The sequence below is a fragment of the Somniosus microcephalus genome, chromosome 6, assembly GCF_052327205.1.
Source record: "Somniosus microcephalus isolate GS21.2 chromosome 6, FLI_Smic_1.0, whole genome shotgun sequence".
Classification (NCBI taxonomy): domain Eukaryota; kingdom Metazoa; phylum Chordata; class Chondrichthyes; order Squaliformes; family Somniosidae; genus Somniosus; species Somniosus microcephalus.
In genome coordinates, this window is record NC_140992.1 from 13,424,057 (window position 1) to 13,449,163 (window position 25,107).

The window sequence follows — 25,107 nt, forward strand, 5'->3', positions numbered from 1 at the left end:
GTACGGACGGGGTACTCACGCGTGGGCCCAGAGGAATTGCCGGTTTTCAGCATGCACAGCGCATGCGGGGAAAACCGGCATTTCCTCTCCTCTGACCCAAGGGGTTAAGAGGTGGAACGCGTGCGAGGTTTCAGGTAGCGCGTGCGCGCTGAACTTCCTTTTTTTTTGAAGAGTTGCCCGTGGGGAAAAGACTCCGGTTTTTACGCTTGAAAAAAGCAGCCGTAAGTACTTACTTTTAACAGGTAAGTGGTCTATTAAGTAAAATTAGAAAATTTTTCCACAGGTTCATTTTTTTTGAAGACTTTACAGTAAGGTAAGTCTATTTTTAGCCCCGATTTTTTATATAATAATTTTTTTCAAAATTTAAAATTATTGTTTAAAATAGTTTTTTACAGTTATTTATAGTTCATTTAAGTAGTGCGATGTTTTTTAAAATTTTCTTTCAAGTTTAAGTAGTGTTTTGGGGCCAGGAGTTTTCATGAGTTTGACAGTTCTTAATATCAAACTCATGAATGAACTTTTGCAACCTCCCATTGGTTGCCCAGTGCTCACGTGATCCCAGCCGGCTCATCGCACTAAGTACGCCGCTGGGTCACGCACGCACAGCGCGGCAGGACCTGAAACAGGCCAGTGAGAGGAAATGCAATGCGGGCCAGGATTGAAATGTCAGCGCACCGGGTAAGTGCACATTGGGGGCTTGCACGCACGGCAAGCCCCCGAACCTAATTTCTGGGCCAATGTATATCTCCACGGGTAAAGACAACGAGAACTTGTCTTTACACTGGGTTTCACTATCTTGTGAAATAAGTTATAAAAATACCCTCCTCCTGCCCCCCACCCCTGCCAACACCGGAAGGCTCAGTGGGTTTACACAATGTGCAACCTAATCATGAAGGCAGGAAGTCCCCAGGTTGGATCTGTGCTAAATCAGCTGATCTCAACCAGGACAGTCATTAACCAGGAAGACACGCATTTTCATTGCGGCTTATCGTTCTCTAAAAAGCGACTAAAAGCATTTCACACAAAATTAATTGACTTTTCTCAGTGCAGTGATTGTTGTTATCTAGGCAAAGATGGCATTTTGCCAGTATGAATTTCCTTGGCGGCCCATTGGAACTTCAAAACCTTAACTACGAATCCTTTTCAACTAGGGGATCTACACAATTGAAGAGGTCCATAGGAAATAGGAACATAGGAATTGGAGTAGGCGATTCAGCCCCTCAAGCCTGTTCCGCCATTCAATGAGATCATGGCTGATCTGTGACCTAACTTCATATATCCGCCTTTGCCCCATATCCCTTAATACTTTTGGTTAACAAAAATCTATCCTTCTCAAATTTAAAATTAACAATTGACCTAGCATCAGTTCTCATTTTCAGAAGAGAGTTCCAAACATCTACCACCCTTTGCATGTGGAAGTGTTTCCTAACTTCACTCCTGAAAGGCCTGGCTCTAATTTTAAGACTATGCCCCTGAGTACAAGACTCTCCAACCAGCGGAAATAGTTTCTCTCCATCTATTCTATCAGTTCCCCTTAATATCTTGAAAAATTTGATCAAATCACCCCTTAGCCATCTAAATTCCAAGGAATACAACCCTAGTTTGTGTAATTTCTCCTCATAATTTAACCCTTGAAATCCGGGTATCATTCTGGTAAACCCACGCTGCACTCCCTCCAAGGCCAATATATCCTTCCTAAGGTGCGGTGCCCAGAACTGCTCACAGTGCTCCAGGTGTGGTCTAAACAGGGCTTTGTATAGCTGCAACATAACTCCTACCCCCTTGTACTCTAGTCCTCTAGATATAAAGGCCAGCATTCCATTAGCCTTTTTGATTATTTTCTGTACCTGTCCATGACGTTTTAATGATCTAAGTATCTTGTCCCCCAAGTCTCTTTGGACCTCCACTGTTTCTAGCTTTTCACCATTTAGAAAGTACCCTGTTCTATCCTCTTTAGGTCCAAAGTGGATGACCTCACATTTGCCTACATTGAAATCCATTTGCCACAGTTTTGCCCATTCACTTCAGCTATTAATAGCGCTGTCTAATTTTATGCTTCCATCTACACAGCTTACAATGCTGCCTATCTTTGTGTCATCGGCAAACTTGGATATGTGGCTTTCTATCACATCATCAAAGTCGTTTATAAATGCGGTAAATAGTTGAGTTCCCAACGCAGATCCTTGCGGAACACCACTGGTCACATCCTGCCAATTAGAGTACCTGCCCATTCACTGGCCGGGATTTTACTAACCTCGGCAGGTCCATGGCGGGCAATGTCGGCTGCGGGTCCTGACACTGCTGCTGGCTCCATCCCACTGTATAAAATTAATTTCCCTTGATTGGGCTTGTTAAGCCCGCTCAGCGTGTTTCCCGGCCAATTCGAGGAAGTGGGTCTTGTGATGTCATTTGATGACGCGTCATCAGCCGGTTTCCTTAAACGGACCATATCCAAATTTATTTTGACATTTGTGCAGTCAGTGTTCTACAGCATTGAGGTGCTGCAAACAATGACAATGACTGCACAAAGGCACAGTGCTGCACCCAGGCTCTCCCATATCCTTATGGAGGGTGTCAGAGCATGCAGGGAGGTCCTCTTCCCTTTGCATGGGTGGAAGAGACCTCCCAAGGAGATCAACACAGCCTGGTTGCACAATGCATAGGAGGGCACAAGCAGGGATGTGGTCAGGAGGACCTGGGTGCCGCTAACCTTTCAATGATCTCAGTAGATCATGAAACGTTACTACAAAGCTACACTCAACCTCATCCTGCTGTTCCTCTCATCACATCCCCATCACTCTGCCTTCCCTACCCTACTCCTGCACATCCTTACAACAACTTACCTTGCACCTCCACCCATCCATCTCCATCTATATTATCACATCCCCATCTCAGTAGCCACCCCTCACACTCATCCTCATCCTAGTGCAACCATACCAACGAACAACACACAAGGTTAGGCACGTGGGTGTTTTGTGCAATGTTTATGTAAAGTTTCTGTTAATGTGGTGTCAAACATTGAAACCATTATTTTCAAAACTTTGCGATCTTGGACAGATTTGTGTGCACCTTTGGAAGTGGCTTAGTGAGTTGCAGTGAATGGTGAGACATAACAGTAACCCCCGCAATGGTGATGAGTATGAAAGGAATGGCTTGGGCATTGTAGGGATGTTTTATGGTGTTGGTGTGGTGTGGTGTCAATCTGGCACATCATGTGGCAACCAGGGTGTACAGCGTCATGTGAAGTAAATCTGGCCATGGTGAGGCTATCCCTGACCTCCCAGGCAGCAATGTGGTCAGGTGCTGATGCGCTCTGTCCTGTGCAGCATCAGTTGATTGCGGAGAAGGTTAGTGTTGTTGGTGCTGCTGGTGTGCCTGGTGCTGCTGGTGTTGGGGCTGATCATGGTGGGATTCTGAGGACCAAGGTGAGAGAGTATAAAGGGCACCCATGCTGATGGAATAGATGGCAAGTGAAGTAAAGATGACAGAAGTGATCTGTCGCTGGTGAGAGAGGTAATAAGGTCAGACTGGATGGGGACTTGTGTAAAGACTTGCAGCATAGTGAATCTTTTGTGGAAATGCAGTGAGGAAGAGTTTGTGGCTGAGGGAGGATATCTCTGTAAGGTGGGAGCTTTTCTGTACATTTGAAGCTGTCAACTCAACAGCTGATTCAATGGCTACTGAACTCCCACCTCAGCTTGACAGACATGGTCCACGATCAGCATGGACCCCGTGGGCGAGCACGCAAAATCAAAAGTTAAGCTCAGATGTATTCTTACTGATCTCTAAACAAGGCACTAATTACCTGAATTGGATCCCCCGCTGCTGCGTGTCAGGCCTGCTCAGCGCTGACAGACCCAACATTGGGAAAGGCGCGTGGCGGCGGGTTCACAGCAGGGTCCTGACCCGCTAGGGAAAAAAACACTTTCCCACCCGACCCGCCACCGATCACGCCTGTTGACCCCCCACAAAATCTTGGCATCTGTCTCCTGCCAGAGGGTCCGCAATGTTATCAGATTTCTGTCCATCTGCAGCTCAGCATATCTGTGGGCTGTGAGAATGTTGTCTCATGAAGTATATGGTCTATATGGTTCCGAATGTTTTGCCTTAAAAGTAAAATAATAGCATTTTAAAATAATACCATTGTCCTCCAGTGACCTCACAAGCATTGTTTTTCTTAGGGTATCTTACCTCAGCAACACCTCTCAGTCCCACAACCACCAAGAAGGACAAGAGCTGTCTTTCATTCTGCCAATGTATTTCACACTTCATCTAGAGCTATCCTTTGTTTATTTACCTGTCCTATTACCATCTCATCTCGCCTTGAATATCTCTTAATGTCTCTTCACCCCCCACAGACCTTCCCTTTAGCTCTTTCATCCCCTCCCCCATTTCCCAGCCCCACAAACTTGCTTTTTAATCTGTTTCATTTCCTGCTTTTTTCTCAGTTCTGATGAAGGGTCTTCGACCTGAAATGTTAACTCTGTTTCTCTCTCCATTGTCCTCCAGTGACCTCACAAGATTAGTGGTGCAAACATGGCACGCTCAAGACCCAAGTGCACACCCTGCTTTGATGAGGACTCCCTCCAAGCTCTGGTGGAGGGAGCAAGAGCTCATAAGGAAGTGCTGCTTCCTTTTTCTGGGAGGAAAAAGCCAGACCAAAGCTGTGTGGCTGCAAGTGGCATTGGAGGTCAGTGCCATCTCAATGTGCAGCAGAACCTGGCTGCAGTGTAGGAAGATGTTTCATGGCCTCCTCCGCACAGGAAAAGTGAACATTACATCACTATGACCCTCAATCTGCTCCCCATCGCCTCTCATCACCAGCACTCTTCATTGTCAAACTCCTCCTCCACATCCCACTTGACCTTTACATCCCTGCACCCTTAACCATTCCCTCTCTCTGTATGTTCACATTCACTTAACTATTTGACTATGCAGGCCTCACACTCCCCATCACTGTTACGCTGTGACAACAACTTACAACACATCGGGAGGACCATTGATCTTGGGACCTAGAACATAAGAACATAAGAAATAGGAGCAGGAGTAGGCCATACGGCCCCTCGGGCCTGCTCCGCCATTCAATAGGATCATGGCTGATCTGAATCTAGACTCACGTCCACTTCCCTGCCCTCTCCCCGTAACCCCTAATTCCCTTATCTGCTAGGAAAATGTCTATCTCCATTTTAAATTTATTTAATGTTGCAGCTTCCACAGCTCTCTGGGGTAGCAAATTCCATAGATTTACTACCCTCTGAGTGAAGAAGTTTCTCCTCATCTCAGTTTTGAAAGGGCAGCCTGCAGTGTATGTGCTTTAAGTCAGAACTACTTTTTACAGCTCCTGTATACTGTAGTGCTGGCAGTAACCACACCAGTATATAAGCTGTGCGCATGCCTCTGTACTCCAGTCTAGAGATGACCCTCCTCCAGTAAAGATCTGTTGTTTGTTTATGTACAGCATCCATGTAATTCTTTATCCACTGAACCACGGATCTAACAGTAGCGACGAGTGTTGATGCGAATCTACCTGCAACATTAAACAAAATTTTTTTTTTTTAAATAGTCGAGTCCAGGAACACGGGTGTCGACCGCGAGCAACCGCCCAGCAGTCAGGCAGAGATCCAACTTCACTGGGGAGGCTGTGGAGAGCCGGGCTTGGTTCCCCAGCCACAACGAGCAGTAAGAGACCGACGACAGGTCCTGAGCAGACCCTTCCCGAGCAGCGGCGGCTGGAGCCGACCGACGGCAGAGAGAGAGAGCCGGGCAGCGTCGACGGGGTAAGAAAGAGGGTGAAGAGAGCAGGGCGCAGCCAGGGATTGATCACCGAGCGGCATCGAGGAAAAATACTGCAAACTGGAGAGAGAGAGGGTAAGAAACAGCCGGGTTCTAGACTGAGCGGCGTCAACAAATATCAAGAGAAGAACGCGCAGAGCATAGCCAGGGATCACGGGCTGATCAGGGTCCGCGGGGCGAAGCAAGGGGAGACGCCATTGAGCCGCGGAGAAGCAGGGAGAGCGCGGGAGGCACCATTGAGCTGCAGAGAAGCAGGGAGAGCGCGGGAGGCGCCATTGAGCCGCGGAGAAGAAGAAAGAGCGCGGGAGACGCCATTTTGTGAAGCCGCAGCGGAGAAGACGGGCGAGCGCGGGAAGGAAGGAAAGCGCGGGAGATGCCATTTTGTGCCAGCGGAGAAGAAGGGGAAGCGCGGGAGGCGCCATTGGGGATAGTTAACGCACAACCAAGGATGCCGAAGAGTGGCAGTATCTCTACGTTCGACAATGAAGTCGAAGATTGGGCGACATACGTGGAACGTATTGAGGTGTACTGCAGGGCGAATGAAGTGCCAGATGCTAATAAAGCACTGGTTCTGTTAAACTCCATGGGTGCAAAAACTTATGGGTTACTGCGAAATCTAATAACCCCAGAGAAGCCGGTAAACAAGGATTTTGGAAGCATAGTAGAAATCCTACAGGAACACTTAAGCCCCACACCGCTGCTGATAGCAGAACGATTTAAGTTCCATAAAAGGAACCAACACAAAGACGAAAGCAATGCTGAGTACCTAACGGAACTGCACAAGCTATCGAAATACTGCCAGTTTGGAGCGGGACTAGCAGACACATTAAGGGACAAGTTTGTGTGTGGGCTACAAAGTGAAGGAACCCAGAAATGGCTTCTATCAGAAAAGGACCTTACGCTGGACAAAGCTTTCAATATGGCAGTAGCACACGAAGCAGCCGCAAGGGGCGCTGCAGAGATACAACGGAGACCGCAAGAATACGGCACCAACGAAATGACCTATGGAACAGGGAAGTGCTATCGCTGCGGCAGAACAACACATGACCAGAAAGATTGTTGGTTCAAGGACCAAGTGTGCAGACAGTGTGGGAAAGCAGGACACATAGCAAGAGTCTGCAGGTCTGGGAAGAAAACCAACAGTAAGAAATCTCCACAGGAGAAGTACAAAAAGGTACACCAGGTGATGGACAGTGGTTCAGACGAACAGAAAAGTGATACAGACTCCGGAAGCAAGGAACTGGGTTGTCTGAAACTACATAATGTAACCAAAATAGAGGATCACCAGACTATCTGGGTTACACTCAAGATAGACGGCGTCCAAGTGGAAATGGAATTGGACACAGGGTCAGCTCTAACAGTCATAAATCAAAGAGACTACAAGCGGCTATTTTCACACATACCCTTGAAAGCTACAGAGATTGTCTTGAAGACGTATACGGGGCAAAAATTCTACCCCAAAGGAAAAATAAGGGTGAAAGTGACATATAAAGGTCAGGAAATACCTAAAATGGATATATATGTATTGCCAAATGGAGGACCACCACTGCTAGGACGTGAGTGGATCCAGAAGATACATTTAGATTGGCATTCCATACAGGCACTGAAGGTGGAGGCCAAAAAGGATGACGACGTCACACCTGGACGACTGTCAAAAATGCTAACTGACGCAAAAGAAGTGTTCCAGGAGGGACTAGGAACACTAAAAGGAATAACAGCAACAATTAAAATAGAGGATAATGCAAGCCCAAAGTTTCTGAAAGCCAGACCAGTGCCTTATGCGATCAGACCAGCTGTTGAAGCAGAGCTGGAAGGGTTGGAACGTTCAGGAGTACTGTCCAAAGGGGACTGGAACGAGTGGGCTACAGCCCTCATCCCTGTAATGAAGAGGTCGTTGAGTAATACGCCTGGGGAACCAAAGAAGATCCGCATCTGTGGGGATTTTAAGGTGACAGTGAACCCAGTCCTTCACACGGTGCAATATCCGCTTCCACGAATTGAGGATATTTTCACCTTGCTATCTGGTGGTAAACGCTTCATCAAAATTGATCTAGCCCAGGCGTACTTGCAAATGGAGGTAGCAGAAGCTTCAAAACATTACCTTACGATCAACACCCATAAAGGTCTCTATCAATACAACCGGCTGGTGTTTGGAGTAGCCTCGGCTCCGGCTATCTGGCAAAGGGCGATGGATCAGGTCCTGCAAGGGATTCCAGGGACCCAGTGTTATTTGGACGACATCTTGGTCACAGGCGAAAATGACGGTGATCACCTCGCTAACTTGGAGAAGGTGCTCGCCAGATTAAAGGAATATGGGCTACGAGCTAATCGCCACAAGTGCGAGTTTTTCCAGAAACAGATCTCGTATTGCGGCCACGTCATCGATGAAGAGGGGTTACATAAGTCCCCTGACAAGATTGAGGCAGTAGTCAAGGCTCCAGCACGGGAAAATGTGTCACAACTGAGGTCGTTCCTCGGGCTGGTAAACTATTATCACAAGTTCTTACCAAATTTGTCTACGGTACTACACCCGCTGAACACCCTACTGCAAACAGGGGTACCATGAAAGTGGGATGACGAACATAGACGAGCTTTCCAGAAATGTAAAGAATTGATCACATCAAAAGAGGTGTTGGCCCATTTCAACCCAGCACTACCAATTCGTTTGGCATGTGATGCATCACCCTACGGCATTGGAGCGGTGCTGTCGCACAAATTCCCAGACGGGTTGGAGAGGCCAGTGGCCTTTGCGTCTCGGTCACTAACCTCAGCCGAGCACAACTATGCCCAGATTGACAGGGAGGCCCTTAGCATAGTATGGGGAGTAAAAAAATTCAACCATTATCTGCATGGGCAGAAGTTCACCTTGCTGACTGACCACCAACCACTTGTCTCCATCGTTAATCCTATGAAGGGCGTGCCAGTAATGACTGCACAGCGGTTACAAAGATGGTCCCTGTTTCTAGGGGCGAATCAATATGAAATGAAATATAAAGGCACGAAACAGCATGGGAACGCTGATGGGCTTTCGCGCCTGCCACTGCCTACGGTGGAGGAAGCACCAGCAGTGGACCCTATCGAGATATTTTATTCGTCGATAATTGAACGATTGCCAGTAACAAACGCGGATATAGAGAAGGAGACCCGCAATGATCCGACGCTGTCACGGGTATATGAATTGACGGTGAGGGGATGGCCAACACATGGCGACTCACTGTTGCCAGCATTCTCATCCAGAAGAGAACAGCTGTCAGTATGCCAGGGGACAGTGATGTGTGGATCCAGAGTGGTGATTCCACCCAAGTTAAGGGAGAGCGTGCTAAAGGAGCTACATGAAGGTCATCTGGGGGGAGTGAAAATGAAAAGCCTTGCTAGGGCTTATGTGTGGTGGCCGGGAATCGATCAACAAATCAAAGACCTGACTAAGAGCTGCTTAGGATGCCAGAAGGTCCAAAATGCACCACCGCATGCCCCTCTACACCCATGGGAGTGGCCCTCCTCTCCATGGCAACGGGTGCACATTGATTTCGCTGGTCCATTCATGGACTCAATGGCCTAGAAATTCTGTCGTGTTTGCGCCCACTTATTGGCTATAGAGTGGTTTGCGGCCGAAGTTTTTTAGCGCCCGAAATTCAGTTGGTCCCTAACATCGGCGTTAGCCGGTAGCGCTGCGCCGGCACCGATGACGTCATCGGTGTGCGCAGCGCCCCGGTTCCAATGCGATTCCGTGCCGACCGCCAAATTCAGTTGCGGCCGCCTCGCCCGTGGCGGCCGCAAACAGCATTTGAAAAACGGTGCCTTGCAGCTCCGAGAGGCCGGCGCATAAAGGTGGAGGGACGGCCGGCCGCTTTCCCGGCGGCCGCCTGGCCGCACCTCCCTCCCCGGACTCCTCCACCACCCCCCTGCGGCATTGATGTCTGACTCCCGCGAGCCCGGCACTTCTCCGTGGTGCCGGGCTCATTTGCCAGGGGAATCCAGCGGCGATCTCACGGCTGCAGGCAGCTCCTCCTTAAGAGAAGGAGGAGGCCTGCAGTACCCCAGCCTGCCGCACCGCATCGGGTGCCGCAGCGGCAGCTGGACGCCTGAAACTGACTTTCATCGCCCCAAACGAGGCGGCCAAACCCTGCAATAGCGCCCGCCTCCGTCTTGGGCCGCCGCAACTGAATTTCAGGCGGGCGCTACAGGAATCCGGGCGAGCGCTAAATTTCGGGCGCTAAAGACCTGGCGCCGCGATACCGAATTTTTAGCCCAATGTTTTTAATAGCAGTGGATGCTCATTCAAAGTGGCCTGAGGTGATAAAGATGTCTTCAACCACTACAGAGAAAACGATTGCAGTCCTACGGACCATATTTGCCAGAAACGGTTTGCCAGAGCAGATCTGCTCTGATAATGGACCACAGTTTGTGTCCGACGAGTTCCAAAAATTCATGAAAAGGAATGGGGTAAGGCATTACACATCCACCCCGTATCATCCAGCCACCAATGGATTGGCTGAGAGGTTCGTACAAACCTTTAAGAAGGCGATAAAGGCCATGTGCGACGAGGAAATTCCACTACAGCATAAGATGGACAATTTCTTATTAGCCTACCGAAACACGACACATGCAGTTACCAACCAGACCCCGGCCATGATGTTCTTTAACCGAAAGTTGAGATCTCATCTGGACTTGCTCAGACCAAATGTGCGAAGAAATGTTGAGGACAAACAATTCCAGCACATCAACGAGAAGCCGACAAGGAGCTTCAATGTAGGGCAACCAGTCTTGGCCCGTGACTATCGAACAGAGAAGTGGCAACCCGGAACGATATGTACAAGGCAGGGGCCATTAATGTACACAGTGGATGTCGGGGAGAACATTGTGAGACGCCACGTCGATCAGATCTTAGCGTCACAGGAAGGCTTCAACCCCATGTCTCGAGTACCTGGGGATGAACCCGACATACCAGTAGCATCTACTTCAGACCCAGTAGCAGTGGAACCCGATGAACTACCCGATGAAAAGGGGTCAGAATCGCCTCTGCACCAAGAACAAGAACCTCCACAAAGGCGCTATCCCGAAAGGGTCAGGAAGCCGCCCCAAAGACTGAATCTATAAATGGACTTTTTGTTATTGAATGTACATGTAAAAATGTAATTGTTATTTGAATATTAAGGGGGTATTATTAATCTAAAAAGGGAGGAATTGTAGTGTATGTGCTTTAAGTCAGAACTACTTTTTACAGCTCCTGTATACTGTAGTGCCGGCAGTAACCACACCGGTGTATAAGCTGTGCGCATGCCTCTGTACTCCAGTCTAGAGATGACCCTCCTCCAGTAAAGACCTGTTGTTTGTTTATGTACAGCATCCGTGTAATTCTTTATCCACTGAACCACGGATCTAACACAACCCCTTATTCTTAGATTATGCCCCCTAGTTCTAGTCTCACCCATCAGTGGAAACATCCTCACCGCATCCACCCGATCAAGCCCCCTCACAATCTTATATGTTTCGATAAGATCGCCTCTCATTCTTCTGAACTCCAATGAGTAGAGTCCCAACCTACTCAACCTTTCCTCATACGTCAACCCCCTCATCTCTGGAATCAACCGAGTGAACTTTCTCTGAACCGCCTCGAGAGCAAGTATATCTTTTCTTAAATATGGAAACCAAAACTGCACGCAGTATTCCAGGTGTGGCCTCACCAATACCCTGTATAACTGCAGCAAGACTTCCCTGTTTTTATACTCCATCCCCCTTGCAATAAAAGCCAAGATTCCATTGGCCTTCCTGCTGCACCTGCATACTAACTTTTTGTGTTTGATGCACCAGGACCCCCAGATCCCTTTGTACTGCAGCACTTTGCAGTTTCTCTCCATTTAGATAATAACTTGCTCTTTGATTTTTTCTGCGAAAGTGCATAACCTCACACTTTCCAACATTATATTGCATCTGCCAAATCTCTGCCCACACACTTAGCCTGTCTATGTCCTTTTGCAGGTTTTTTATGTCCTCCTCACTCACTGCTTTCCCTCCCATCTTTGTATTGTCGGCAAACTTGGATATGTTGCACTCGGTCCCTTCCTCCAAATCGTTAATATAGATTGTAAAGGGTTGGGGTCCCAGCACTGACCCCTGCGGAACACCACTAGTTACTGATTGCCAACCCGAGAACGAACCATTTATCCCCACTCTTTGTTTTCTGTTAGATAGCTAATCTTCCACCCATGCCAGTATATTACCCCCAGTCCCATGATTTTTTATCTTGATCAGTAATCTTTTGTGTGGAACCTTGTCAAATGCCTTTTGGAAGTCCAAATACACTACATCCACTGGTTCCCCTTTATCCACCCTGTATGTTGCATCCTCAAAGAATTCGAGCAAATTTGTCAAACATGACTTCCCCTTCATAAAACCATACTGACTCTGTCCTATTAAATTATGTTTATCCAAATGCTCTGTTACTGTTTCCTTAATAATGGACTCCAACATTTTGCCAACCACAGATGTTAGGCTAATTGGTCTATAGTTTCCAGCTTTTTGTCTACTTCCCTTCTTAAATAAGGGTGTTACATTAGCAGTTTTCCAATCTGCCGGGACCTTTCCTGAGTCCAGGGATTTCTGGAAAATGATCACCAATGCATCCACAATCCCTACCGCCACTTCTCTCAAGACCCTAGGATGTAGGCCTTCAGGTCCGGGGGATTTATCCGCCTTAAGTCCCATTATTTTACTGAGTACCATCTCCTTAGTGATTTTAATCATGTTTAGCTCCTCCCCCCCCCATTGCCCCCTGTTTGTCCAGTGTTGGCATATTTTTAGTGTCCTCTACTGTAAAGACTGAAACAAAATATTTGTTTAGCGTCTTTGCCATCTCCATGTTCCCCACCGCTAGTTTCCTGGTCCCATCCTCTAAGGGACCAACGTTCACTTTAGCCACCCTTTTTCTTTTTATATAGCTGTAGAAACTCTTGCTATCTGTTTTTATATTTTTTGCTAGTTTACTTTCATAATCTATCTTCCCTTTCTTAATTAATCATTTAGTTATTGTTTGCTGGCTTTTAAATGCTTCCCAATCTTCTATCCTCCCACTAGATTTGGCTACTTTATATGCCCTTGTTTTCAGTCGAATACTATCCTTTATTACTTTACTAAGCCATGGATGGCTGTCTGTTCTTTAACTCCCCTTTTCCCTCAGTGGAATATATTTATCTTGAAAGATGTGAAATATCTCCTTGAATGTAGACAACTGCTCTTGTACCGTCTTACACTTTAATCTGTTTTCCCAGTCCACTTTAGTCAATTCTACTCTCATACCTTCATAGTCTCCTTTATTTAAGCTTAGTACGTTGGTTTGAGATCTAACTCTCTCACCCTCAAACTGAATTTGGAATTCAACCATATTATGGTCACTCATTCCAAGGGGATCCTTTACTAGGACATTTTTTATTAATCCTGTCTCATTACACAGGACCAGATCTAAGATTGCCTGCCCCCTGGTTGGTTCAGTTACATACTGCTCAAGGAACCCGTCCCTAATACACTCTATGAACTCTTCCTCAATGCTGCCATGCCCAATTTGATTAGTCCAGTCAATATGAAAGTTAAAATCCCCCATGATTATAGCTGTTCCCTTATTGCAAGCCCCAACTATTTCCTGATTTATACTCCGACCGACAGAGTTGCAACTGTTAGGAGGCCTATAGACTACGCCCACTAGTGACTTTTTCCCCTTATTATTCCTTATCTCCACCCAAACTGTTTCACTATCCTGATCCTTTGACCCAATATCATTTCTGACTATTGCAGTGATTCCATCCTTGATTAACATAGCAACCCCACCTCCCTTTCCTTCCTGTCTGTCCTTCCTAATTGTCAAATACCCTTGTATGTTTAGTTCCCAGTCATGATTATCTTGTAGCCATGTTTCCATAATGGCCACCAGATCATACCCATGTGTAGTTATTTGTACCGTCAACCCGTCAATTTTGTTACGAATGCTGCGTGCATTCAGATAAAGAACTTTCAAATATGTTTTCTGACAATTTATTCCTGCTTTTACCCCTTTTACTACTTTACCTTTATCATTATACATTCTGTCCCTTCCTGACATGCTCTGGTTTTTAATTCCCCCACTGCTACCTTGCTCTAGTGCCTTCTCCGCTGTCATTTTTATTTTTCGCTCTCTTAAAACCTCCACCCCACTAATTAGTTTAAAGCCCTCTCTACAGCCCTAGTTATTCGATTCGCCAGGATTCTAGTCCCAGCACTGGCCAAGTGAAGTCCGTCCCAACGGAACAGCTCTCTCCTGTCCCAGTACTGATGCCAGTGTCCCAGGAAGCAAAACCCATTTCTCCCACACCAGTCTTTGAGCCATGCATTCAACTCTCTAATTTTATTTACCCTAGCCAAATTTGCACGTGGCTCAGGTAGTAATCCAGAGATTATTACCTTGTGGTTCTGCCTTTTAATTTGGCCCCTAGCTGTTCAAACTCCCTCAGCAGAACCTCCTTCCTTGTCCTATCTATGTCGTTGGTACCAACATGGACCACAACAACTGGATCCTCCCCCTCCCGCTCCAAGTTTCTCTCCAGCCCAGAGGAGATGTCCTTAACCCTGGCACCGGGCAGGCAACACAGCCTTCGGGACTCTTGCTCTTGGCTGCAAAGAACTCTATCTATCCCCCTAACGATACTATCCCCTACCACTACAACATTTCTTTTAACTCCCCCCACTTGAATGGCCCCCCGCTCCACGGCGCTGTGGCCAGGTTGCTCATCCTCCCTGCAGTCCCTGTTCCCATCCTCACAGGGAGTAAGAGCCTCAAACCTGTTGCACAAGAGCAAGGGCTGCGGCTCCTCCAACACTACCTCCTGGATCCCCGTACCTGCCTCACTTCTAGCCACACCATCCTGACCCTGGCCACGGACTACATCTGAATTAATTAATCTAATTGGTGTGACTACCTCCTGATACACAGAGTCCAGGTAACTCTCCCCCTCCCTGATGTGTCTCAGTGTTTGAAGCTCGGACTCCAGCTCTTCAACACGGAGCCGGAATTCCTCGAGCAGCCAACACTTACTGCAAATGTGATCACCGTGAGCATCAATGGTGTCCATCAGCTCCCACATATTGCAGCAGCAACACATCACCTGATCTCCCATTCTATGTAATTAATTAAATTTATTAATATTATTTTTAAATAACCTCTGCTCCGATTCTAGATGATGAATATCGCACCTTAGAAACTATAAACCACAGAGTTTACGTTTAAAAAGAGAGAAATAATCACCAACCAATCACTTAACCGCTTTCTGGTGACATCACACTTGGATTACTTTTTACCTCTCTCCTTCCCTCCAAGTTCCGAGTTCAGAGGCTGGTACGCCTTACCTGGTCTCTGGGGCCTTTAATAGCCCCGCTCTGCCGCTCGAGATTCCTGCCGATGCTGTGAGGCCTTACCTGGTCTCTGGGACCTTTTATAGCCCCGCTCTGCCGCTCGAGATTCCTGCCGATGCTGTGAGGCCTTACCTGGTCTCTGGGACCTTTTATAGCCCCGCTCTGCCGCTCGAGATTCCTGCCGATGCTGTGAGGCCTTACCTGGTCTCTGGGGCCTTTTATAGCCCTGCTCTGCTTCTCGAGATTCCCGCCAACGCTGTGAGGCCTTACCTGGTCTCTGGGACCTTTTATAGCCCCGCTCTGCCGCTCGAGATTCCTGCCGATGCTGTGAGGCCTTACCTGGTCTCTGGGGCCTTTTATAGCCCTGCTCTGCCGCTCGAGATTCCCGCCGACGCTGTGAGGCCTTACCTGGTCTCTGGGGCCTTTTATAGCCCCGCTCTGCCACTCGAGATTCCTGCTGATGCTGTGAGGCCTTACCTGGTCTCTGGGGCCTTTTATAGCCCCGCTCTGCCGCTCGAGTTTCCCGCCGATGCTGGGAGGCCTTACCTGGTCTCTGGAGCCTTTTATAGCCCCGCTCTGCCGCTCGAGATTCCCGCCAACGCTGTGAGGCCTTACCTGGTCTCTGGGGCCTTTTATAGCCCCGCTCTGCCGCTCGAGTTTCCCGCCGATGCTGTGAGGCCTTACCTGGTCTCTGGGGCCTGTTATAGCCCCGCTCTGCCGCTCGAGATTCCCGCCGACACTGTGAGGCCTTACCTGGTCTCTGGGGCCTTTTATAGCCCTGCTCTGCCGCTCGAGTTTCCCGCCGACGCTGTGAGGCCTTACCTGGTCTCTGGGGCCTTTCAGAGCCCCGCTCTGCCGCTCGAGACTCCATCTTTGTGTCCTTCTAAGCATCTATGCTATGGATTCTCTGCACTGACTCCTTCATTCTCACTCAAACTCCACTTGTGTCCCTCATTGCAGGAAAAGAGAGCCCACAATAAGAGGGAAAGGGTGAGGACAGCAGAAGGGCCACCCTCAATAGCCCAGCTCACCAGCACAGAGGAGGCGGCCCTTGAGATCATGGGGGTTGAGGAGGATGCGCAAGTGGGGGATGGACAGACGGGCGCATCAGAGCAAGCTGGTGACAGAATAGTTTTTCATCTCTCTCCTTGACATTGATCTTGATTCTAATGCTCTAACAGATTGACTTATGAGCATCTGCACAATTCAATGTGCATGCAACGTTTATCTCACATGTCTAACTCTTTCCTTTACTCCCCCACAGGAACATCGACAGCCCCCCCTCCCCACTGTCCAGGAGGAACAGCCTGAGCCACCAGACAACTCAGAGGAAGCTGCAACATCTGAGGGCGCAGCGTCAGCAGAATTAAGCACACCCAGCACTAGCGCAGACACTCACACCTCGGTGGGACCTTCAGGAGATAGAGTAGTGTTGTCACCTGATGTATCACAGCTCACAAGTGAGTATCAGCAGATGGTGGAGACAGGAACAGCAGTGGAGAGTCCTCGTCAGAGGGCGCAGGACTCTCCCAGCTCGGCTCAGCTGCATGTGGACCCTCTGCCTCTGGGTCCATCCAGAAGGAGAGCAGTGCTGGGACTCCAGGAACAGGTGCAGCAGTCTCTGGCAGGTTTTGTCTCCAGGGTCGCTGTGAGTGTGGAGCGGATGGAGGAGTCCATCGCTAACATGAGCAGAGCCTTTGTGAAGGTATCGGCGCATGAAAGCATCACCACGGAAATGATAGCAAACTCTGTGGAAGGATGGCTACCTCCATGGTAAGGCTGGCTACTGTAGAGGAGAGGATGGCTACGGTAGAGGAGAGGATGGCTATGGCCATGGAGGAGCTAAGTCACCAGGGTCTTGAAAACATGGTCAGTGTTCAGAATAGACTGACATCTCTGGAGGAGCGATGGTCAGCTATTCAGCAAAGAAACCAGACCTTCATGGAAGTCTTCTGGAGTCAGACTGCCAGTGCAGAAACGGGTCCTATTGGCTCCACTGAAGTGCAGCAAGGTGCCGTCAAGCCACTTGCTAGCTCTGAAGTGGGGCTGACCCATGAGAGGGATGATGGTGGCAGAGAACAAGGAAGTGGGGGCTCCTCTCCAAGCGCTCACACGACCATGCCACTGCAGAGCCCTCGGTCAGAGCCCCACCAGAGTCCACACCCAACTGAGATCGGCATCTCAACCCCTGTACAGCCGCAGGAGCAGCAGACTGTTGGCGAGCCCTCACAGGCTCGCAACCCCAGAGGACGGCCTCCAAAGGTGTCAAGGCAGGAGCAGCAAGAAAGTGAGGAAAGGCCTCTACAGCTGCTGAAGCCACAGGGGAAGCACCACGTCGGAGCACACGTAAGAGGAAGCTAAAGCACAAGTAGTCACATGGGTAGTCACTTGATTGTTCTGTTGTGTTTAATTCTGAAATGCCATCCGTGAATTTATGTTGGAAAATGACTTGATGGCAAACTATTGAAGTTGTGGGCTGTGTCATTTTGCTAATGGGACTTCCACATTGAGGGCTCAGGGCGAATTGGAATTGTCAGTATGGTGGTCAGCGTGATAGGAAGCCGTAGTTTCTTGTCCATTGTCGATAGTGTGGTCAGAAGGTGCGAGGCAAATGTGTTTGATTGGGCAGCCTGAGCAAATCTGGCCAAGATCAGGACATCCCTTGCATCCTGGGCAGCAATGTTCTCGCGTGCTGCTGCCGCTGGTTGATCTGCCTCCGCAAGCTGTTCATTGTCGGTCTCCTCCTCCTCCTCCTCATCCTCATCTGAGGAGGCTATGTGATGAGCCACTTGTCCCTCAGGCAGCTGCAAGCCACGATGTTGTGCTATGTTGTGAAGTGCACAGGAGATCCTGGCTGCTGAGTACTGCAGGGCTCCTCCTGATCTATCAAGGCATCTGAATCGCATCTTCAGCAAGCCGATGGTTTACTCGATAATGGATCTGGTGGAAATGTGGCTGGAGTTGTAGCGCTTCTCAGCTTCATTGGATGGCCTCCTCAATGGCGTCATTAGCCACATCTTCAGGGAATAGCCCTTGTCTCCAAGTAGCCATACGCAAAGTTGGTCTGGCGGACTGAAGAGCGGAGGCACACTAGACTGCCGCAGGATGAAGGAGTAATGGCAACTGCCAGGGTACTTGGCGCAAACATGCAAAATTTCCTTATTGTGGTTACACACCAGCTGCACGTTGAGGGAGTGGAAGCCCTTGCGGTTGACAAAAATACCTGGATTGTGATGGGGTGCCTTAAGGGCCACATGTGTGCAGTCTATGACGCCCTGCACCCTTGGAAAGCCTGCCAGATTAGCAAAGCCAACCCACGCGCGGTTACACTTGCTTGATCCTTGGAGAAGTTGATGTAATTGTGCACGTTGACAAAGAGGGCATCAGTTACCTGCATGATGCAAGTGCGTGCGGCTGCCTGGGAGATGCCACTGATGTCTGCTGTTGATCCCTGGAATGAGCCTGAAGCAAAAAGATTGAGTGCGGTGGTGACTTTGATGGCAACTGGTAAGGGGTGTCCACCCGCTCCTCTGGGCTCCAGGTCTTGCTGCAGCATTGTGCAGATGTCACCCACTATCTCTTGCGAAAGTCTGAGCCTCCTTTGGTACTGCTGCTCAGTCATGTTGAGGTAGCTCATCCTTTGTCTGTAGACCCTGTTTTGGAGGTATCTCCTGCAGCGACATCCTTCCCTGCATTGGTGCCTTCTGGCCTGTGCAGCTTCAGGTGGGTGAGCAGCAGGTTGGCACCCGCTGTTGGTGCTGCTGTTGTTCCGGGTTCTGCTGCTGCCGCGGCTGATCTCCATCCAAATCTGAGGTCCAGGAGGAAAGGAAATAAATGGTTCCCATGCTGCAGGTATATACCTCAGCTGAGGAAGCACTCAGTCAAGGTGGGGAGAGGGGTTTCCCAGGAGGTCACAGTAGAGATGGATCTCAGCCTCAAAACTTCCAAATTGAGTAGACCTGCAAAAAGTTCTCCCAGACCTGAGAAAACAAAGTTCTGCCACCTGCAAATGATCATTGTTGAAAACTCCTTTTTAATGGTGGAGCTGCAGCTGTTAGTAAGCCATCCACTTGTAAGCCCACCAGGATTAACCGCCGTGTTCCAGGGGAGATGTGCAGTATGCGGGAAATGTGTTAAACTCAGAAAGGCCTCTGAAAATGGCATTATAGAGGCACAACCTCTTGGAGGCGGGACCGAAACGGGGTCTGAATGCCCGCTTTTGGGAAAGTTGCTCAGAGGCAGGTTGGAGGTGGGATCGGAGCCCGCCGCCGTTTTTTGTAACTTTCCCACCGGACCTGCCTTCAAACCCGCCTCCTCGGGCCTGGCAAAATCCAGCCCCGCATCTTTTTTTTAATCAACCGACAGTGGGTGACGTAATAAAACTCACTACGCACTTGGTTTGAGTATAAAGCAAGGCTTTAATCAACTTGTTTCAGAACATGGAGGTCTAGTTGTACTTCAATAGTTCCTTGTCTAACAAAATGTCCCTGGAAAGCTGGGCACACGCCCGAGTATTTATACTCCTTGGATGGCGCCACCAGCTGGCCGGACAGCGTTATTTCACGAGTAGTTTCTTGATGAATGATGAGATTTATAACATTGGGTAAGGTATCTTTATTGCCCAGGAATCTATACATATATATAATAAAATAAATTGTTTGCTCTCTCCGGGTGCGAAATTGGGATCGGTAGCACCCATAGTTTGGGTACTATGGGAACCGTTTGGGGACCAAAATGGCAGCTGATGCACGTGCGCACACTTCTGCTGCGAATCATGCTGGACTCCATCTTGGTAAAGGACAACTAAGAGGCATCATTTACCCACGTCTGAGGCAGGCATTATCTCATTTGCATATGCCAATAAGGGGCCCAATGCCTGCTGGCTTGTCATGGGGCAGCGGCGCCGGTGCTGTTTGCCTCCGGGAAAACCAACGCTAAACACCACGTAAGTAAAAAAAAATGTAAGTACTTACCATAATCACCGCCGCTCCTGGTCCCGATATTAGACCTCATTCCCGACCCCGACTGTCAGCCCTCCCGCCCCCCCCCCGCCACCCCAATCACCCCCGGCCCTGACCTTCTAGACCCTCCCCCCAACAGCACTCCCGAGGTCTGCGATCATCCTACCCGAATCCCTACTGAACCCCGATCACGGACTCCGAGGCCCACCCATTCCTCCTCCAGAGCGCCACCATCCAACCTGATCACTTACCTGGAAATTGGAGCACTAACCTGTGCGGGCTCTTACCGCAGCACCATCTGCATTCTGGTGAGGACCGGGGCCCAAAATTCGGGGCTCCTCAGACCTCTCCAGTTGAGCGCGGGCTGTTAACGCTGTGCGGGCAAGGCGCCCAAAAATGGGCGTGCCCGAATCTCTAGGCCAATCTCTCTGGGAAGATACCATAGAAACTTATTTTCAAATTATTTCAGTGGAGATGTTCGTCCTTCCCCCATTTACACACCATTGGAGCCTCCCATAAAGCAACAGCATAGCTCTGACTTACTGTGACCAAAGCTGACGTAATAAAACTCACTCCGCACTTGGTTTGAGCATAAAGCAAGGCTTTAATCAACTTGTTTCAGAACATGGAGGTCTAGTTGTACTTCACTAGTTCCTTGTCTTACAAAATGTCCCTGGAACACTAGGCCCACGCCAGAGTATTTATACTCCTTGGATGGCGCCACCAGCTGGCCATCCAGCATTATTTCACGAGTAGTTTCTTGATGAATGATGAGATTTATAACAAAAGCCATGGTAGATATATGGATATCTAATCAAATATAAAGGTGATAAGCAGCCTAACGCTTCGCTTATGTCACGTACACGCCAGCATTTATAGAAAATTGATTAAATTACTGTTTGTTTAACAAAGACATTTTCTAATCATGTAACATACTGGCCCAGAAATTCGGGTCTCCACGGGTGAGTACGCATGGGGTACTCACCCGTAAGGCCAATGGAAGTGCCGGTTTCGTGCATGCACTGTGCATACGCGGGAAACCGGCACTTCCGTTCCTCTGAACAAAGGGGTTCAGAGGTCGAACGCATGTGCAGGAGAGGCAGCGCGTGCGCATCGAACTTACGTTTTTTTTGCAGGTTTTCCCGGGAGGGTAAGTCTCCAGAAGTTAGACATGTAAAAAGCAGTCGCAAGGCCTGCTTTTTACAAGGTAAGTGGTGAATTAATTAAAATTAAAACATTTTGTCCACAGGTTTATTATTTTTAAATACTTTAAAGAAAGGTAAGTTTATTTTTAGCCCCGTTAGAAAATGTAATTAATTTTTTCAAAAATTTAAATTATTGTTTAATATAGTTATTTCATGTAATTTATAGTTCATTTTAAAAATGTGATTTAAAAAAAAATGTATTTGAAGATTTAGTGATGTTTTGTGGCTTATAGTATTTACAGGTTTGACAGCTCTTCCTGTCAAACTTATGAATGAAGCATTCCCTGCTACCATTGGCTCTCCATGGCCCACGTGATCCCAGGGGACGCTTCGAACTAACTGCGCCCCTGGGATACGCAAGCACTGCGCACCGGCAGTTGGAGGAGGCCCAGGATCGGAATCCCACGCGGGCCCACAGCACAACGGCCGGCGTGCTAGGTAAGTGCAGGTCGGGGGCTTGCACCCGCGGGAAGCCCCCAACCCGAATTTCTGGGCCATTACACTTATGTTTTTGTAATTTACATAGAATTAGATAAAATTCACAGCACAGAAAGAGCCCATTCGGCCCAGCTGGTCTGTGTCAGTGTTAAAGCTCCACATGAGCCTGCTCCCACCCTACTTCCTCTCACCCCATCAACATATCCTTCTATTCCTTCCTCCCTCATGTATTTATCTAACTTCCCCTTAAATGTTACCCTTAGAGAACACGCATAACAATTGAATCGGACAATTGCAACATACCTTCTTCATCAGTTAATATAGTTCAGAAATGTAGTTAGAACTTTATTAGGAAATATGTGTTTTCATGGAACATTTTCTCCATTATAGAAGAAAAAACATTTTTTACTAAACCAGCATTTGTGAGGTCTAGATTGACATTTTAGTCATGGGATTTGATATAGTAATTATCCCAAAGGATGTAGTCACCGGAGATAGTCACTGGCAACTGGCAATGTGGTTGACTCTTAACTGCCCTCTGAAATGGCCTAGCAAGCCACTCGGTTGTACCAAACTGCTACAACAAAGGATAATCACTGTGGGGAGTACCTTCACGACACGGACTGCAGCGGTTCAAGAAGGCGGCTCACCGCCACCTTCTCAAGGACAATTAGGGATGGGCAATAAATGCTGGCCTTGCCAGCGACGCCCACATCCCATGAACGAATAAAAAGAAAACTGTGGACTATGTGGAGTAGAGGTTAGAGAGGGCATTCCCAGTTTCCCATCTCACTGTCCTCTCTCCGAGTCCATAGGGAGCCTAATCAGAGGGGTTCCCCGAGAAACCTGATGGTGGAGCTGGAAGGTCTGCAACGGTCTCCTTTGAAGATCCAAGAAGACAAAAAGCATAGTCACTTATTTCCCCATCCCAGCATTTCCGTCTGCTCACCATCAGCAACCAGAAAGCCCCGAAGACAGCAGCCAGGGCTTCAGTTGCTGGCCTCTCCTCTCAGCGCTAGGCCGTGCCAAGAGGTGGGCCGGTGCCGACAGTGCGGCTGAGCTGAGCTGATAGTCAAGGCTACGAAAATGGCATTTGCCCCACAGGCACAATTCCCCTTGGTGTTGTGGGCCTGTCGAGTGATCAAGCAGGGGCCCAGAGAGGTAAATCAGTGCTCTCAGAAATGTCAAAATGTTTCAGATACAATCAATAATTTGAAGTGCAATGACAGCATCAGTAAATATGGCAACAATATATGGGAAACCATTTTACTCACTGTAAGATTCCATAACAGCTCTGAGATCAATTTATTTGTGCTGGTATTTGCTGAGGATTGCTTCGAAAAACACTGAAAGAAAGCCTTGTATTTAAATGGCACATTTCATGACCTCAGGATGTGACAAAGCACTTCACAGCCAATGAAGTACCTTTGATGTGTAGTACCTGTTGTAATGCATGGAAATACAGCAGCCAATTTGCAAGGTCCCACAAACAGCAATTTAATAATTGACCAGATAATCTGTTTCAGTTATGTTGGTTGGGGGATAAATGCTGATCTGTACACTGGTGATTCTCCCATGCTCTTCTTCAAGTAGTGCCATGAGATCTTTAATGCCTACCTGAGAGGGTAGATGGGGCTTCAGTTTAACATCTCATCTGAATGACGTCACCTCCAACAGTGCAACGCTCCCTCAATACTGCATTGAAATGCCAGCAAAGATTATGCGCTCAAGCCTCTAGAGGACTGGAACTTGAGCCCACGTCCTTCTGACCCAAAGGCAAGAGGGCTACCACTGAGCCAAGGTTGACACATAGCAGAGTGCTTCTTTGAACAGTGTCACAGGAACTTGAACACTCATTGAACTACCAGAGCTGGCAGACAAGATCTTCGTTTAATGTCCCTTACAAAGGAAGGCGTGTCCAACAAAATAACACTTATTCAGTTTCCGGGAAGGCGCCGAACACCTCGAGTCTCTTCGCCGGGAGCAAGCGGAAGCCAAGCACAAGCAGCGCAAGGAGCGCACGTCAACCCAAGCACCCCACCCACCCGCCCCTTCAACCACCGTCTGCCCCACCTGTGACAGAGACTGTAGGTCCCACATTGGACTAATCAGCCACCTGCGAGCCCAGTGGATGTGGTGTATTTGGACTTTCAGAAGGCTTTCGATAAGGTCCTACATAAGAGATTAGCATGCAAAATTAAGACACATGGGATTGGGGGCAAGGTATTGACTTGGATAGAGAACTGGTTGGTGGACAGAAAGCAAAGAGTTGGAATAAATGGGTCGTTTTCCGAGTGGCAGGCAGTGACTAGTGGGGTACCGCAAGGATTGGTCCTAGGACCCCAGCTGTTCACAATGTATATTAAGGATCTGGACAAGGGAATTGGATGTAATATCTCCAAATTTGCAGTCGACACAAAGCTGGGTGGGAGGGTAAGCTGTGAGGAGGATATCGTGAAACTCCAGTACGATTTGGACAGGTTGGGTGATTGGGCAGAAACATGGCAAATGCACTATAATGTGGATAAATGTGAGGTTATCCACTTTGGTGGCAAAAACAGGAAGGCAGATTATTATTTGAATGGCAATAGATTGGGAGAAGGGGAAGTGCAAAGAGACCTGGGTGTCCTTGCGTACCAGTCGCTGAAGGTAAGCATGCAGGTGCAGCAGGCGGTTAAGAAGGCAAATGGTATGTTGGTCTTCGTAGCAAGAGGGTTCGAGTACAGGAACAAGGATGTCTTGCTACAGTTGTACAGGGCCTTGGTGAGACCACACCTTGAGTATTGTGTGCAGTTTTGGTCACCTTACCTGAGGAAGGACGTTCTTGCCATGGAGGGAGTGCAGCGAAGATTCACCAGGCTGATACCTGGGATGGCAGGAATGACGTATGAGGAGAGATTGTGTCGATTGGGCTTATACTCACTGGAGTTTAGAAGATTGAGAGGGGATCTCATCGAAACCTATAAAATTCTGTCAGGTCTGGACAGACTAGATGCAGGAAGGATGTTTCTGATGGCCAGGGAGTCCAGAACCAGGGGTCATAGTCTAAGGATAAGGGGTAAGCCATTTAGGACTGAAATGAGGAGGAATTTCTTCACCCAGAGAGTGGTGAACCTGTGGAATTCTCTGCCACAGAGGGCGGTGGAGGCCAGTTCATTAAATATATTCAAGAAAGAGTTGGATATATTTCTTGAGGCTAAAGGGATCAAGGGATATGGGGAGAAGGCAGGGATAGGGTATTGAATTTGGATGATCAGCCATGATCTCATTGAATGGCGGAGCAGGCTCGAAGGGCCGAATGGCTCCTATCTTCTATGTTTCTATGTAATGTG

The 25,107-nt window shown here is 48.3% G+C and overlaps 1 protein-coding gene across 1 annotated transcript in view; it reads right to left on the reverse strand.

Moving 5' to 3' along the window:
* Positions 1-20,184, reverse strand: part of LOC147115483 (extracellular calcium-sensing receptor-like) — a 45,871-nt gene extending 25,687 nt beyond the window's left edge. Inside the window, exon 1 of the mRNA XM_085989594.1 lies at positions 20,145-20,184. Coding sequence (XP_085845720.1) covers positions 20,145-20,184 — 40 coding nt within the window. The remainder of the gene's footprint in view (positions 1-20,144) is intronic.
* Positions 20,185-25,107: the final 4,923 nt, after the last annotated feature.